The sequence below is a fragment of the Equus asinus genome, chromosome 16 (genome assembly GCF_041296235.1).
Source record: "Equus asinus isolate D_3611 breed Donkey chromosome 16, EquAss-T2T_v2, whole genome shotgun sequence".
Lineage (NCBI taxonomy): Eukaryota > Metazoa > Chordata > Mammalia > Perissodactyla > Equidae > Equus > Equus asinus.
Window position 1 is genome coordinate 45529029 of NC_091805.1, and position 15825 is coordinate 45544853.

Below are 15825 nucleotides of genomic sequence, written 5' to 3' on the forward strand. Positions count from 1 at the left end.
ATCCGCGTCTGACTAATAAAATGATTCTTCAGGAGTCTTACCTTGGAAAATAGAGTAGAGGGAAAAGAGAATTCTTTCTTGACAGTGTCAGTTTATGTTGGAAAGACCAGAATTTTTTTTTTAACTATCAGAAATTCAACTACCTTCAGTTCTTCTGTTTATATTTTATTGTCAGTTACTTGGAATAAATAATATATAGTAATCCTACATGAGATATTTCTTTGTTACCATACACAAATACAGATTTTATACTAGGCACTGTGGTAGTTAGATAAATTTTCCTTCAGATGCTCAGATCAAGTTAATGCCAGGGAAAGTAGGTACTTTCTTAAGTTTTAAGCAAATCTTGGTTACCCACTTGAAATGGCCAAAATCCAAGGTTGACTTTCCTTTGGGGAGAAGTGGGTCAGAATGTGATGGGAGAAATAACAGAAATCTTATGTATCATGGTGAAAAATTTATCAAGCAGCTGCTGCTTGTGTTGGACTACTGGGTAAGAGTGTCTCATGTCAGTATTATCCAGCTTTTTAAGTGAAAAAAATATACCAAATGACTTTTAAGATAATTAGCATTTTTATGGCTTGTGATTCAGATAAGCACTTTTGAGTTTAATGTCATCTTTTGTTCTGGGCTTCTGATTACTTGCTGAGGCACTCACTGGCTGTTGAAGAAGCCACTCAGATGCAAACTGTATTTGTTCTTTGAAAGTGAGCCCTCAGCTTTCTGTTTGTCTCCCAGATATTAGTATAATGAAATAAAAGACACTTAAATTCACTTGTTGGTGAATTCTTTTCTTTTGGTTTTGCATTTGGCATTTTACTCAATTCTTTTTTTCTTTTTTTATTTACAGAACTTCCTTATGGCTGGGAGAAAATAGAAGATCCTCAGTATGGGACATACTATGTTGAGTAAGTTTCTTACCTCAGTTAGTATTCTCCCAAATCTTTTCCTTTCATTATACAGCTTCGGGGAATACTGCACAGCGCAGTAAGGCTTCTGCAGTCCAGCTTTCAGGGTTCTCCTCTAGGGGAATGAGAAGATAGGGACAGTGAACATTTACTTCACTGGCTCTGGGCTCCCTGGAAGTCGGCTTTGAAGTAAATATGGAGTTAGAAGTTGCCCAGGTGATTAGTAGCTGGAGATGTTATCATTACTACTCCAGCTTCTGAAGAGAAACAGAGTAGAAAGAAAACTGTGAAATGAGGGCACTGCACTAGATGAACTGTTAAGATCACTTCCAGCACTACAGCTGTGTGGTTCTGAAAGCAGTGAAAGACCTTTAAGCGCAGTGTACCAGAATGATCCACAGTTTTGAGGTATATGATTGAAAGTGTTCTCTCACTTGAGGACTTAATCAAGGAAAACTTAGTATTCTTTTTGAAGGTGAAAGTTGCTTCTTACACAGCTGTTATGGTTAAATTTAAACATACGTATATGTTGGAGTGGAGCACCAAACATCTGCCTATGTTAGCCAGAGAAATTAGGATAACGTCAACATCTAATTTTTCTTTCCATTTTCTTCATTTATCTCATTGCTACATGGTTATGACCATTGGGATTGCTTTCTTTCTGGATGCCATCGATAGAATTTTGACCTCAGGCATATAGTACTAGGCAAATAATTGCATCAGAAACGTTACTGTTTACCTGGAAACTAGGAGTCTGAATCTACTGCCTAGATGGTGAAGGAAAAATGGTATTATTATCTAGAAAAATAGCAAACAGGAGAATCTTCTAGTTTTGTGATTGCTTATTTATTTTTCATCACTTGTTTGCATGAAGTAAATAAGTCTGAGTCCTGTTGTAACTCTAGTCTTTATTGTAATGTGTAGGTTGTTACTTGAGTCATTGTGGTTGGGGAGATTTTTGGAATGATTTCTTAAAAATCTAACTGTACCCTAAGAAAACACCTCAGGTAGTTTGACCCTTAGGTATATAACTTCACAGTGTCAATATTTTGGTTCCATTGAAAGGCTATGCTGATTTTATTTCCATTGTGTTATTTAATATTTTCATCATACTGTGATGTGAAAAGTATACAGCAGCTCTTTTGTTATTTTTTTCTAAAGCTTATTTAGTTAAAATAAAGAAATGAAGAAACCAGTTTTCAAGTCAAAGGAATATTTGAAGGCCAACTGAAAAGGTTTTATGGGACTTTTTTTTTCCTTTGTAGTTTAGTCTATTTAAATTGGGCTTCAATTGACTATTATTTGCCATTGACACTGCTGAATATTTCTGAGATAATGATTCTCATTTTCTCATTGTTTATTCCAAGTGAATTTGAATACATGGTCAAAAGGTGAAAGTTATTTGCCTGTTGTAAAATCTTGGGCTAAATGGTCTGGTTCCCATTAAGCAAAGATATAATATTGAAGCAACTTTAGGGCAAATCCTGAAGTGACCTGCTCCCAGTTGTCATGGAGGTGGGTGAAATAGCCTGAATTAGAAGCAACAGCAGCAGCAGTGACATGATTTTGTATGATTGTTCCCAGAACGAGCTCATTTTATAGGAGGGTAATTTATTAGGTTAAGAAAGAGCAGGCTGTACTCAAGATGCACAATAGTATGGAGTCAGCTGAGCTGTGGAGTGTGGCTTGATTCCCAGATTAGTTAGGTTTTGAATCTCGACCATAGTAATCTGCAGTGAGTTTACTGATGGAGATAAAAAGCTGTTACTTGAATGGCTACTCTTTGGCTCTCTTAATTTGTCAAACCAGATGGCACAGTGATTGCTCTTGGCAGGAGCCTTGTAGTAGTAACACCAACTGCAATGGCAGTTTCTTTGTAGGTATTTACTTTAGAGGATGAGATTCTGAAATGGATTAATTTATTTCTGAAAATAAAATTGTTCCAAAAATGTAGTGGCAGGCCTTTCATAAGAATGCTTATATATTTAGAAATTTTGTCTTATTGTATTGCGTTAAATGTCCTGACGCACTTAGGTGGCGAAGTCAACATATATGTCTGCTTTAATATCTCCAGCTCTTCGTGAAAGAATAATGATTTGTTGAGATGAATTTTAAAAATCCATATTTTATACGAAAAATTTTAATATAGATGAGAATCAAAATATTATATATTTAATTGTGCTTGTTTGCTACCCTTGTTTAATCTTTCTGATAATCCATAATATTCTCCTCTCTTACTTCCCATAGCTAGTTATAGGGAAAACAAAGTCTGTTACATCTTTATAATGTTGTGGGTGTAAGTAAGTAAAAAGGAGAGTGTCTTTACTTTTTTGTTTTGTCTTTTGGGTGGCGTTTAAATCTAGGTAGTCTTAAGGTGACAGATGTTATTACTCTGTTTACTAAAATCTTACATTCTTTTCTCAGAGAATTTTCAGGAAAAAGATTACTCATTTGCATACTTCTACTCTCTTCTCCCACACATTACAGAGAGTATAAATACAAGTTACTGCTTTTTATGTTCTAGTGCCTAGGTGGCAAAGTGGGTCATTCTGGCTGATGACGTTAAAGTGAGCCAAGGTTCTTTCTAAACAGGTTTATTCTTTTCTAAGTGTCAGTTTCTAGTTGTTTTATTGTAAAATGTCAGTACCTAGTAAATAACAATAGTAAACGTACCTAATTTAACAGCGAAGATCTTCATTCTCACAGAGATTTAAGCAGTTAACTCAGTTGATGAGGTCCCCCCCATCATAAGAAGCAGAAGCATACTTCAACTTGAGTTTTAGTGAAATCAGAACCCAAAGAGTATCAGATAGAACTTGCCATATTTAGAGCTCTGAAACTAAATAACCACATCTGTTGCAGGATTAATACTGCACTAGAAGCCTGAAGGACAAAGAGAAAGCTAGCATACTTTGCTGTGAAGGTTTCTTTTTTTTTTGGCCCCTGCTGCTCCCTCCTCCATCACCACCATTAATGTTCACAAATGGCAAAGTAATTAGCCAAGTTGTATGACTATTTATATGTAGGTTTTGTAATATTCAGTCTATCTAAAGACAATCTTAATCTGAAATTCTCCTGATTTTTTTTTTTTTTGAGGAAGATTAGCCCTGAGCTAACATCCGCCGCCAATCCTCCTCTTTTTGCTGAGGGAGACTGGCCCTGAGCTAACATCCATGCCCATCTCCCTCTACTTTTTTATATGTGGGATGCCTACCACAGCATGGCTTGCCAAGCGGTGCCACATCCGCACCCGGGATCCGAACTGGCAAACCATGGGCCGCCAAAGTGGAACATGCGCACTCAACCACTGCGCCACGTGGCTGACCCCTGAAATTATCATGATTTGATGTTTAATTTTTGTTATTCACTAATGTCACTTCTTGTTAAAATGGTTGCTATTGGAAAATGCATGTCATTTGGCTGAAATATATTTGCACTATGGAAGTGCTAGAATATAATTCCTGTTGCTTCTCTATTAGACCTATTTGTGGTCTTAAACATCTTGTACAATAGTTGCATTCTTAACCAACTTCCGCTTAACTGACTTTCCAGAATAACCAATGCTGTGTTCTCTCTGTAAAACATACCATCACGCATAGTGTATTGACTACCATTGGCTGATCTCCTACCCTCTTAGTCTCCCTGTGCTCTTCTGCTTTCCCCCACAGTCTTGTATGCTTTTCAGGAGTCCGTTGTGAATGTTCCCAAATCAGAAATACTGGTTAAACTTATATTGTAATTATAGAATTCATTTAATTATTATATAATTATGAGGAAATTTAAATGTGGAAGAGTTGCTCTGTGATACAATTTGATAAGAGCAAATCTCTTTCTTAGTTGCTGCTAAATTGATATGGGTGAGTTAGTTGGAAAAGTAATAGTAAACTTCTAGAAAACTTCTGTACTCAGATTTCTTTAAAAGTGTCTCTACAGCTGCTTCATTTTAGAGAAACTTAAATTAAAGCCGTCCTACCATTAACTGTCTTTTAAAAAAATTAGCCTATCAGTTACCAACAGTTGTGATTGCATTAGATAGGAGGCCTTCGACTGCAGTTTTGAAAACTGTTATTGGCTATATTGGGTACGTTTATGAAGCAGCTATAGTGAATGCTTCAGCAGCTTTGACTTCTATGGGCCTTTAGTTGCCAAAAAGCCCTTCCACTGTGATCTTTCAGCTTCTGTGTTCCATAGCCTAATGATACATATTTGTCCTTTAAACTATGATGATGGAGTGGTATAATAGTCTACTTAAAAATAATCTCTTTCATCTTAACCTGAAATGTGTATTTTTCTACATTTTACAGTCACCTTAACCAGAAAACCCAGTTTGAAAATCCAGTGGATGAAGCCAAAAGGAAAAAGCAGTTAGGACAGGCTGATACTGGGTCATCAAAACCAGGTAGAAGTTTTTCTTCAATCTTTCCTTCCAAGAATAACTTGTGAGATTTATGTACTGAACTAATAAAAATGTTTGAACTTTTTAGTATTGGGACTTTGAAATTCAACAGAGAATGTCTAATTTTTGCAAATCATATTTTGTAAACATATTAATTTTAATAAAATATCTGAACATTTTGAGAATACTGATATTTTTCTCATGCTGCTTATATAAAAGTATGAAATTGTTGGGAGAAGGGATTAAATAGCTTTGTTATGGGTTTTAGGTTTTGATTTGAAGACTGGATTGTTTCCTAATGTTTAAGGACAGGCCAGTATTAGACCTCGAGTTCAGTATGAGCTTCTCCCAAGTTAATTGTTTAGTCTAATGTCAGTAACCATTCAGGATTCTTCATTAACTGTTATGAACAAATACTAAATAAATCTACCATATTATTTGCCTACATCAGTGATTCTCAATTGGGATGGTGAGGTATTAGTAATATCAGGATCATTTGGGGAGCATTTTTAAAATATATAGGTCCTGAGGTTTTGATGAGCCTAGCTCCGTGTATTTTGAAAAAAGTGCCTAGGAATTTCTTACATTCTGCTCATTCCTTCCATCTCATCTCCCTTCTCCATCTGTCATTAATAACCGGGGGTCTATATGCTCATATCATAGTAATCGAGTAGATGTCCCACTTCTTTTGTCCCTGAGAGAAACAGTTCTTTCTTATAACTACTCTTCAAAAACGTAATCCCCTCCCCTAAGTTTTACATTTGATTTAGCAAATATTTATAGTCCAACAAATACTTTTGAGCACCTACTATATGCCAAGTACTTTGCTAATTAGCACATGATATTCAGAAATGATTAGGAGTAAGACAGGTCTTGCCCTCAAGAGTTCACATTCTAGTATAGGAAACTAATTGTTACAGTATATGATGACAGGTGCCATCCCAGAAGAGAAGTTAAATGTACAAGGGGTGGAGCAGGTTTGAATCCCAGCTTGTAACCTTGGGTGAGTTCCCTAAACAAGCTCTTAGTGCCTCTATTTCCTCATCTATAACATAGGAATAATAATAGTACTTAACCTCTTAAGGTGATTCTGAGTATGCAAAATAATGCATATAAAGTGCTTACAATGGTATCTGGCACATGGTGACCAATAATTGATAGCCTTCATTGTTATTAATAGAGATATACAAGGTACAAAGGTGGCATAAAGGAGGGAGAGCTCAACTCTGCTTTGGTGAAGGCAGTTGAGGGGGCAGGGAAACTTTCAAGGCAGAAGATGACACATTTGAACTGGGTCTCAAAGTGCCAGGGAGGCACTTAAATCAGGCAGATAGAAATTTTAGAGGAGGAAGAAGGCGTATCAGGTAGAAGGAACAGAACATATAAAACCATAGATGCATGAAATGGTGGTCCAAGGGCCAGAGAGCAGATAGGAATGGCTAGAGCATAGAGTATTTGTTGGGTACTAACAAGAGAAGAGGTTGTAGGGGTAGGCAGCCATGAGAAGAAATGAGTTTCAAATGGCTATAACCAAAAACACAGACAATAACAAGTGTTGGCAAGGATGTGGAGAAATTGGAAGCCTCATACATTGCTGGTGGAAATGTAAAATGGCCCAGCCACTTTGGAGAAGTTTGGCACTTCTTCAAAATGTTAAGCATAGTTACTAGTGTATGTTTATGACACCTGCTGCAATTCTACTCTTAGCATATACCTAAGAGGAGTGAAAATATGTGCCCGCACAAAACCTTGTATGTGAATGTTCATAGCAACATTATTCATAATAGCCAAAAAATGGAAACAACCCAAATACATCATTTTGACTTCATATAAAGGATTCTTTGGAGTGAGAAAAAGTAAGTACAAACAAGGCAATGAAGAGGAGATAAAGTAGGTGATTTTACCTTTCACATAATATAGAAGAGTCCTGTAAAGAAGAAATGATTCATTAGCTAAGTTTTTTCCAGTGATTTCGTTTATGAATTTAAATTTTAACTGTTCCATAACATTAGATTCTCTCTCATTTTCTTTCTTGTATGGTTTGTTATACAGACAATCTAAAAGATAGTTTTTGAGGGCTGTATTCATTTAATTATTTTTGTTCTCAAACCCATTTCTCGTTTTGGCACAGATGTGGAAAAATCACACTTTACTCGAGATCCATCCCAGCTTAAAGGTGTTCTTCTTCGAGCATCGTTGAAAAAAAGCACAATGGGATTTGGTTTTACCATTATTGGTGGAGACAGGCCTGATGAGTTCCTGCAAGTGAAAAATGTGCTGAAGGATGGTCCTGCAGCTCAGGATGGGAAAATTGCACCAGGTAACAAACTTTTCAGAATTACTTGAAGAGTAGTAATACTATAACAAAAATTGTAGTGAAAAGGTTTTGTATATATATTATATATCTCTAACATATACAAGAAATATATATTCATATATAGTAACTATATATTATATATGTAGTTTATATATAGTACATATATATTTACATATGTGATAACTATATATGTCTATATTTTATATGTAATTTACATATTTAAAGAGAGAGAACTAAATTATATGACTGAAGAGGGAGATTCCTGTATTAACATAGTTTATCCTCTAAATTAAATACATACTAGTTTTGAGGAAAGGCCATTTTTACAAATAAGTGGAAACTTGAGAAAATATGTTAAAATTATGAATTTTTTGAATAGTTTGTATAATTTTGAGATAACTCTTTGGCTGTACTGAGCTGAAGATTTATTAACCATCTCAGAAAATATCTGATTGTTTGATTTTCTTTGATTATGTAGGGTACTTTTGGAACTAACTTTTACCTATAATCTTTTTTGAAAAATGATCCATTGTGATGTTTATAGTGATACTGAGCAAATTGTTATATCTCACAGCTTTTTCCCGAGGTTGTTTTTTTGTTTTTGCTTCTTTAGTCTTACTGGTTGTTAGTAAAATTAAACTGCTATGTTAATAATTATAGAAATGAATATTACCGTTTTTATAGTGTTGTATAACTTTGTCTTTTGTATAGTTTCCCCAAAGTCTTTACTTGGCAATTGTTAGATATTTTTATATGGCTGACAGTGTTTCTGGCTGTAGGGGTTAGAGGATGTTCTAGAATCGTTATTGATTATGGGGGAGGTTTAAGCACTTTTTTCCAGAAAGATTTTAATATTCCACTGAGGTTGCTTCTTGCACTGTTTGCTAGACTTTTCTAATCCTCTGTTATTTCACGTACCATGTAAATATGTCCCTCATTTGGACGATTCAACTGTCGTAGTACTTTTGATGGCAGATAGCAACTTATTTTCAAAAGTTCTCAATTTCGACTTTTTAAATATTTTGTCCATGAAACACATTTTGTAGCTATTGTATATGCTGTCAGGATTTCTAATATAGATTCAGATTCGTCTAAAACTCTTATCTAATTTGCATAGCAATAGAATACTGCCATGAAAATTCTGGGAACTTTAACCGGGGAGGAAATGTCAAAACTTTCTAATTAGTCTAATTTTGTATCTTCTTAGATCATGAAACAAATTTCCACAGACTAACATTTGTTTTTAAATACCATTCATGTTGATTTTTTGCAGCCTACATGCAATCAGAACAAATTAAAGCACCTTTATTTGGCAATAACCTTTTAAATAATCATATTCAAATAAAAGCAGCAAATGGATGAGACGTCAGAGGACAAATTTAAAAAGTTAAGACGCATTAAAAAAAATACACAACTGATGAATGTCAAGTGGTAATGATTCTGCACCCAAAGTGGCCATAATGTAAAATCAGAAAAACAAAATCAGCTTTTACAAGGATTAATTTAGCTGACTTTTCAATGTCTTAAATAATATGTTCCTAGCCTGTGTTGAATTTTTTGTTGCTTGTTTCTCCTTTTGAAATCTGAATTACAATAAATTGAAAATCTCTACAAAAAGAAGAATGCTAAAAGAAAATACACTCATAACTTAACATTATTCTTATCTTCAGCCCTACATTTTTCAAACTAGAATGAATTTTAAGTACATTGTAATCAATGGCTTCTTAAAATCAAGAAATAAGGTGGTATTTAAAGATTGCCTTTTTGTACAAGTAGCCTGTGGAGGTATTTGCTCCTCATCTGTTTACTGAATACCTGCTACAATGTCCCTAGCTTTGTATGGCCACTTAGGCCACTTAGAGGATATACTAACAATGATAATGTGAATTTGCACTTATTTTTTAAATAATTCACTTGAGCTTGAGGTCATAACTCTCTGCCACAATCATAATTATGATTTTATGTATTTGTATATTCTTTTTAGAGAGGAATCACAAAAGGGAAAATGCCATATCTGTGTTTGAAATCTATTTTTTCAGCAGTTAGTGAACAGTAAGAGGTTTGCAGAATTCATATTTAGATGCAAAATTTAAGGTATTTTTGCCTGCACCCAACAAAAAATTAACTTATTTGGTGTTTTTAATATTTTTAATATGGTTTTGTTTTACCAGGTGATGTTATTGTAGACATCAATGGCAACTGTGTCCTTGGTCACACTCATGCAGATGTTGTCCAGATGTTTCAATTGGTACCTGTCAATCAGTATGTAAACCTCACTTTGTGTCGTGGTTATCCTCTTCCTGATGAAAATGAAGATCCTGTTGTGGACATTGTTGCTGCTACTCCTGTCATTAACGGACAGTCATTAACCAAGGGAGAGACTTGCATGAATACTCAGGATTTTAAGTCAGGAGCAATGGTTCTGGACCAGAATGGAAAATCAGGACACACCTTGATTGGTGATCGTCTCAATGGACTATCAGATCCGAGTGAGCAGAGAGCATCCATGGCATCATCAGGCAGCTCCCAGCCTGAACTAGTGACTATCCCTCTGATTAAGGGCCCTAAAGGCTTTGGGTTTGCAATTGCTGACAGCCCAACTGGACAGAAGGTGAAAATGATATTGGATAGTCAGTGGTGTCAAGGCCTACAGAAGGGGGATATAATTAAGGAAATTTACCATCAGAATGTGCAGAATTTAACACATCTCCAAGTGGTGGAGGTGCTAAAGCAGTTTCCAGTAGGTGCAGATGTACCATTGCTTATCTTAAGAGGAGGTAAGTAAAAGTACAACAAGGAAAGATCTGCATTGCTCGTGCATTTTTGTCTGCTAATTGTCCTTCCTTACAGGTCAGAATGTCTCTTTCCTAGCAGACTTAAGTAGTAGTTAGTGTGCATTTTCCTGAAGGTTCTGTCTGACCGCTTCCGTAAGCAGTATCTTTTGCGGCAGTTTTTTCAGTTTTTAGTGGTTTCATTTGTGTCTGTTATGGGTTTCTCTCCCTCTATATTCTTTTTAAAATCTGATTTATGGCTTTAATGATTAGTGAGAGTCACAGCATTGTGCTACTTCAAATGAAATATATCCTCTTAATTTCATTTTCTCTGTTGATGACAATAATAGAAATTGACCCTTTGAACCAGTGGTACTTCCTCTGGGCCTCTGTAATGTACCAAAGATTCTTTGAAAGAGCTGGCGTCTCTGTGAAGAAGCAGAATGATGTTGGACGGTGTGTGAATCTGTTCTGTGAGAGCAATCCTGATAACTTGTGCTCATAAAGCTTTCATCTTAAGCTTTAGTATCTGTTCATAAATGTTAATTAAACCCCACAGTACTCTTGTGAGAGAAGTATAATTTTTACTTTCCAAGGTCATCAGCTGACTTGAACGGCTCCCAGACGTAAATCCAGTTCCAAGGACTAATCACCAAGTTGTGTTTTAATGGGCTTTCTTAAATTTATACCTGTGAGTGGCTAGTATTTTAAAAAATAAAATTTAGCCCTTCACACTTAACTCTCTGGCTTTTAGTTTTCATTTTTGAGGCAAATGAGCAGTGTAACTTCCTTGGGGCATTTTTCATTATTCTTATTTCTTTGAACTGTTTTTGTTTCTTCTCTGGGTGACGTGGTAGAATGTGCTCCGGGTCAGGTGGAAATCTCTTTGTGAGTGCTGGAGATCATCCAGGGTTCCGACAAATACGAGAAAGAGACCAGGGTTTGGTGCCAGAGAGGTGTGATAGTTTCCTGCCTTGCTACCCTTTGGTTCTATGGTGTAAGGAAGTAATGTTAATCTATTTGAATCTTAGTTTACCTTATCTATAAAACAGTAGTAACAATTATGCCTTAGGATTGTCATAGAAATGAAATGAGATAACATATGTATAAAGCATGGCACATAGGAGGTGTTGGATATAGAATTTACTAGCCTACTAAAAGTTGAAGCTAGTTTTATCATAAATGTTAGCAATATTTGTGATCTGGGAATGCTACCTCTGTTTTTAAAATTTGGCTCATTTTTTTTAAGGTCCTCCTTCACCAACTAAAACTGCCAAAATGGTGAGTATGCAGTGGTCCTCAAATGCTCCTTCCCAGCACAGCGAGAGTGATGCCGTGTTGCCCTCTGTGAGAGCAGCCCTCTGTGGTGGTGATTGCCGACTGGGAGAAGGCAGGAGGCGCACTGCCCTCGGCTCGTATCAGAAACTCTAGGGAAGCCTGTGAGTTAGAAAGAGCCGCCCAGAGAGGAGGCTGCTTTCCTGGTTAGGTATTTCTATTACTCGAGGCCCATACTACCAATAATGCTGTTCTCTACATAGTAAAATGTGGGCACATTGAAGTGCCTATTTAGGGGTCCTTTTGCTTTCTTCGTGTTTCAGAGGAGCAAGATAAGAAGTAGCTGAAGTTAAGGGAAGATGGTAAACTGTTACATCCTCTCCCTGATGCCCAAAGAGAAGACATGGCAGCTTCACATAATTTCACGGGACTGTAAATACCCACATTTAGATAACCTTCTTACATTTAGGACCAAACAGGACTTTCTAGAGTCATTGTGGCCTTCTGTGCTCAATTTGCTTGCTATCACAGTGGTTAGGCTGTCAGACTGGAAACAGTGTTCTTTGGCATTTTTTGGAATAATTGAGTAGCCTATTTAAGGACTATGTAAGTACATAATTGCACTATATAAGTACTTGTATACTATATAAGTACTATACTTATACTGTACTATGCTATATAAGTACTATGCTATGTAAGTACTATACTTATACTGTACTATGCTATATAAGTACTATACTATGTAAGTACTATACTTATACTGTACTATGCTATATAAGTACTATACTATGTAAGTACTATACTTATACTGTACTATGCTATATAAGTACTATACTATGTAAGTACTATACTTATACTGTACTATGCTATATAAGTACTATACTTATACTATATAAGTAGTTATATAGTACAATTATGTGGCTATGGATATAAAATCCTAATTTAATTCTAGTTTCTTGATTTGGGGTCTGTCATCTCACAATTCAGAGATGGGCTTCCAACCATAAACCATAGGTTATTAAAAGAAAGACCGTCAGATATAAGATGGATTCATTTGTTCTAGCCCACCAAGAGGATCCTCTGCAAGTTTGCCATCTTATGGATCAAAAGGAAGGAAACACTCTACACTTTTATAGACTGTCCCACTTAGGTCCAGTGTAAACAGAAGTTCTTTTTGCCTATTCAGTTAAAAATTGCACTGTATTTTTCGACATTTCTGGTTCTTCCAGTGATCATTTTTAACTTCTGGGCTACTGTATCTGTTTCACAATGGATGCCAGTGCAGCCTGGTGACCCTAATGCCTTATGACTAATGACCTCTCCCTGCCCTGACAGAATCCTAGGAGATGTGGGGAAATGGCAAGGAGGCTGCTCTTGTCTTCCTGACATCTGACTGGGTCTGGGTCTGTGAAGGGTCCCCTCTGGTACAACACTATGTAGTGACAGTCCCCTCCCTGCTCCCCGACAAGCTGCTGCTCCTGCATTCTAGTCAGCATTAATTATTTTATCACAGAATAATCTCCCTCTTCTATACAGTAATTCAGGATAACAAGCTGTTCTCAAAACAGAATTATTTATTTTCTTAGGCTATTTATTAGATTTCATTTTAAAAATTTTATTAAAGAAGTCATTTTACTTGGATATTTTTTGGGAAAGTTCTGTCTGAATGGGAAAAATATGAAAATCTGCTCTCTCTTTTCCCTTATCTGATTGCCTGGCATGGCGCATTTTTCCTTAATATATTTGAATTGGCTGTGCAGGGTTTTCACAGTGTCATCTTTATAACCTAAATTAGAGTTAACACTTCCTATTCCATCCTCTTAGAAGGAATATTGCCTCCAGCATCTTTGCTGGAAATTAAATTCAGTGAGTGGGGAGGGGGTTTGTCAAGAATGTTATGAAGGTGTTCTCTCAGCATCTTCCTCGGGTGTTACTTAGAAGTACTGCATTGTGTCTTGTCCCTATTTATTTTCTTCTTAAAGTCAATTTGTGTCTCAGTGGTGAAGAAAAGGGCAAGATTGCTTAAACATAGAACTAATTAAGGCCCTTCAGTTGACATCATTATAAACTTTTTCTAATTTAAGTTAAACGTGTTTTAACCAAATACACATAGCTGTGAAGGTGAAGTCCTGTAAGACTGCAAACATGCTGTGGCTTTGATGCGGCCACCTACACAACCGTAATCAGTTGATATACCTGGTTCAGACAACAGTTTTATGAACTAATCAACTATCTGGTTTTTTAAAATGCTAAGTAAGGCCCTTTTCCATTTCAGAAAACAGATAAAAAGGAAAATTCAGGAAGTTTGGAGGCCATAAATGAGCCCATTCCCCAGCCTATGCCTTTTCCACCCAGCATTATCAGGTCAGGATCCCCGAAACTGGATCCTTCTGAGGTCTACCTGAAATCTAAGACTTTGTATGAAGATAAACGTAAGTACTTGTGGAATATTTCACGAGAGTGTGCAACAAAATAAATTTGAATTATTTTTAAAACTTTCCCATCTTTCAAAACCATATGGAAAAGTTATTCCTTCATTCCCATTTTAGTATGACTCTGGGCTTCTTCATTTACATTCAACATTCATTCATTCATTCTTTTCAAAACTGGGTGTTAAGTGCCTACTATCTATACAACACCCAGAGGAGGTAATGGGAATACAGAGATAAATAGGTTACATAGGCCTTGCACCCAAAAAAAGATGATTAACCTAAACGGAAAATACAAATATGTAATCAAATAAGTACAAATAAGCCTAACAGATGCAGTAATAGAAGGATGAACTGGATGAATTGGGATTCAGAGTAGAAAATGGTCAGTTTTACCACTGTGGGTAGTAGGAAGTGTCAGATACTGCTTCATATAGGAAGTTAAGCTTTAACCAAGTCTTCAGAGACAAAGAGCTGTTTATGGGACAGATAAAAGGGAAAGAAAGAAGAAATAACATTTGCACATTGACCTTGTGTGACCTGCGTTCTCCAAGTAGTTCAGTTTGGCTGGGTGTGGTTGGCAAGGGACACCAGAGGGGCGAGTGGGAGCGGGCAGTGGAGGGCGGCTTATGCCATTCTGAGGACGCTGGAGTTGGTCATGTGAGAAAGAGAGCCACGGAATGGTTTTAACTGTAGCGATGATATTGCTGAACTTGTGTTGCAGAAAGATTTTCCTGGCAGGATTATGGAGGATGGTAATCAGAGGGGTGTGCAATCTGAGGAAGGGTGTGCAATCGAGGAGGAATCCAAAGAGTGGGCTCCTTGGAGGAGTCCGGCTGAGAGATGATGAGAGAGTGCTTAAGGCAGAAATGCATTTTCGTACTGAGGATACATCTTTTCCAGAGTAAAATTGCAGATTAAGTAGAAATAATTTTTTTAATTTGTCTTTGGGAACTAGATCTAAATCGACCTTGGAAAAGATGTGCCCAGGTGGAAGTATTATATATAATTGCCTTCATACTTATTTAACCAATTGCAAGTCTTTAGCTTGATAGTCCTAGGCCATATTTAGAAAGATGAAAATCAGGTGTAAACGCAGCAAAGAAATAATTTAAATTAGAGTGACTGTGGAGAATCCCTCTCTTCAGACTTCCCATTCATAGCCTGGTACATTCTGAGTATTGGTATAAATGGTTCAGTCCCTTTGGGCCTCACCCAAAACATTAATGAGTTGGGCTCATGAGTCTTTTTATCTCTGTAGCTCTATGATTTTAATAGGACATACTTCATCGTTCCGTGGCATGTTTCTCCTTTTCCTTTTCTAGCAAATACTTCTTACTTGTAAATAACATTAATATTTTCCCAGAGATAAAATTTTAGTCCTGAAGTAGATTTTTCTGATTATATTCTGATGACTGTGACCTGACCTTTGGGGGCAGGATGGGGTGAGTTAAGATCCTGGACCCTGGAAATCAAGCTGGGTTTAAATCTCAGCTCGGCCATTTACTTGCTGTGTGACGCTGGGCAAGTTATTTAGTTTCCCCAAGAAAATGGGGCTAATAGTAGGCGTTAGCTTTTATTTATTGTCTTTTATTTTTTGTCTTTTGCAAAACTAGGCTAAGTAAGCAGTTCATATGTAATGTTTTTCTGAGACAAATGTATTAGCCTAGAAGTAGAATTAAGTTATTTTATGGGCTCCCTTTTCCTAGGATTTGCCCAAGTGTTAATT

General features: G+C 36.4%; 1 protein-coding gene across 5 annotated transcripts in view; it reads left to right on the plus strand.

Annotated features, from left to right (window-relative positions):
• Window positions 1-15825, plus strand: part of MAGI3 (membrane associated guanylate kinase, WW and PDZ domain containing 3) — a 224408-nt gene that overhangs the window by 177756 nt on the left and 30827 nt on the right. For all 5 annotated transcript variants that reach the window (XM_044749114.2, XM_014837133.3, XM_070487061.1 and 2 more), the window contains exons 7-12: window positions 851-908; window positions 5213-5307; window positions 7436-7624; window positions 9793-10398; window positions 11642-11673; window positions 13943-14099. In XM_044749114.2, the coding sequence (XP_044605049.1) occupies window positions 851-908; window positions 5213-5307; window positions 7436-7624; window positions 9793-10398; window positions 11642-11673; window positions 13943-14099 (1137 nt within the window). The remainder of the gene's footprint in view (window positions 1-850; window positions 909-5212; window positions 5308-7435; window positions 7625-9792; window positions 10399-11641; window positions 11674-13942; window positions 14100-15825) is intronic.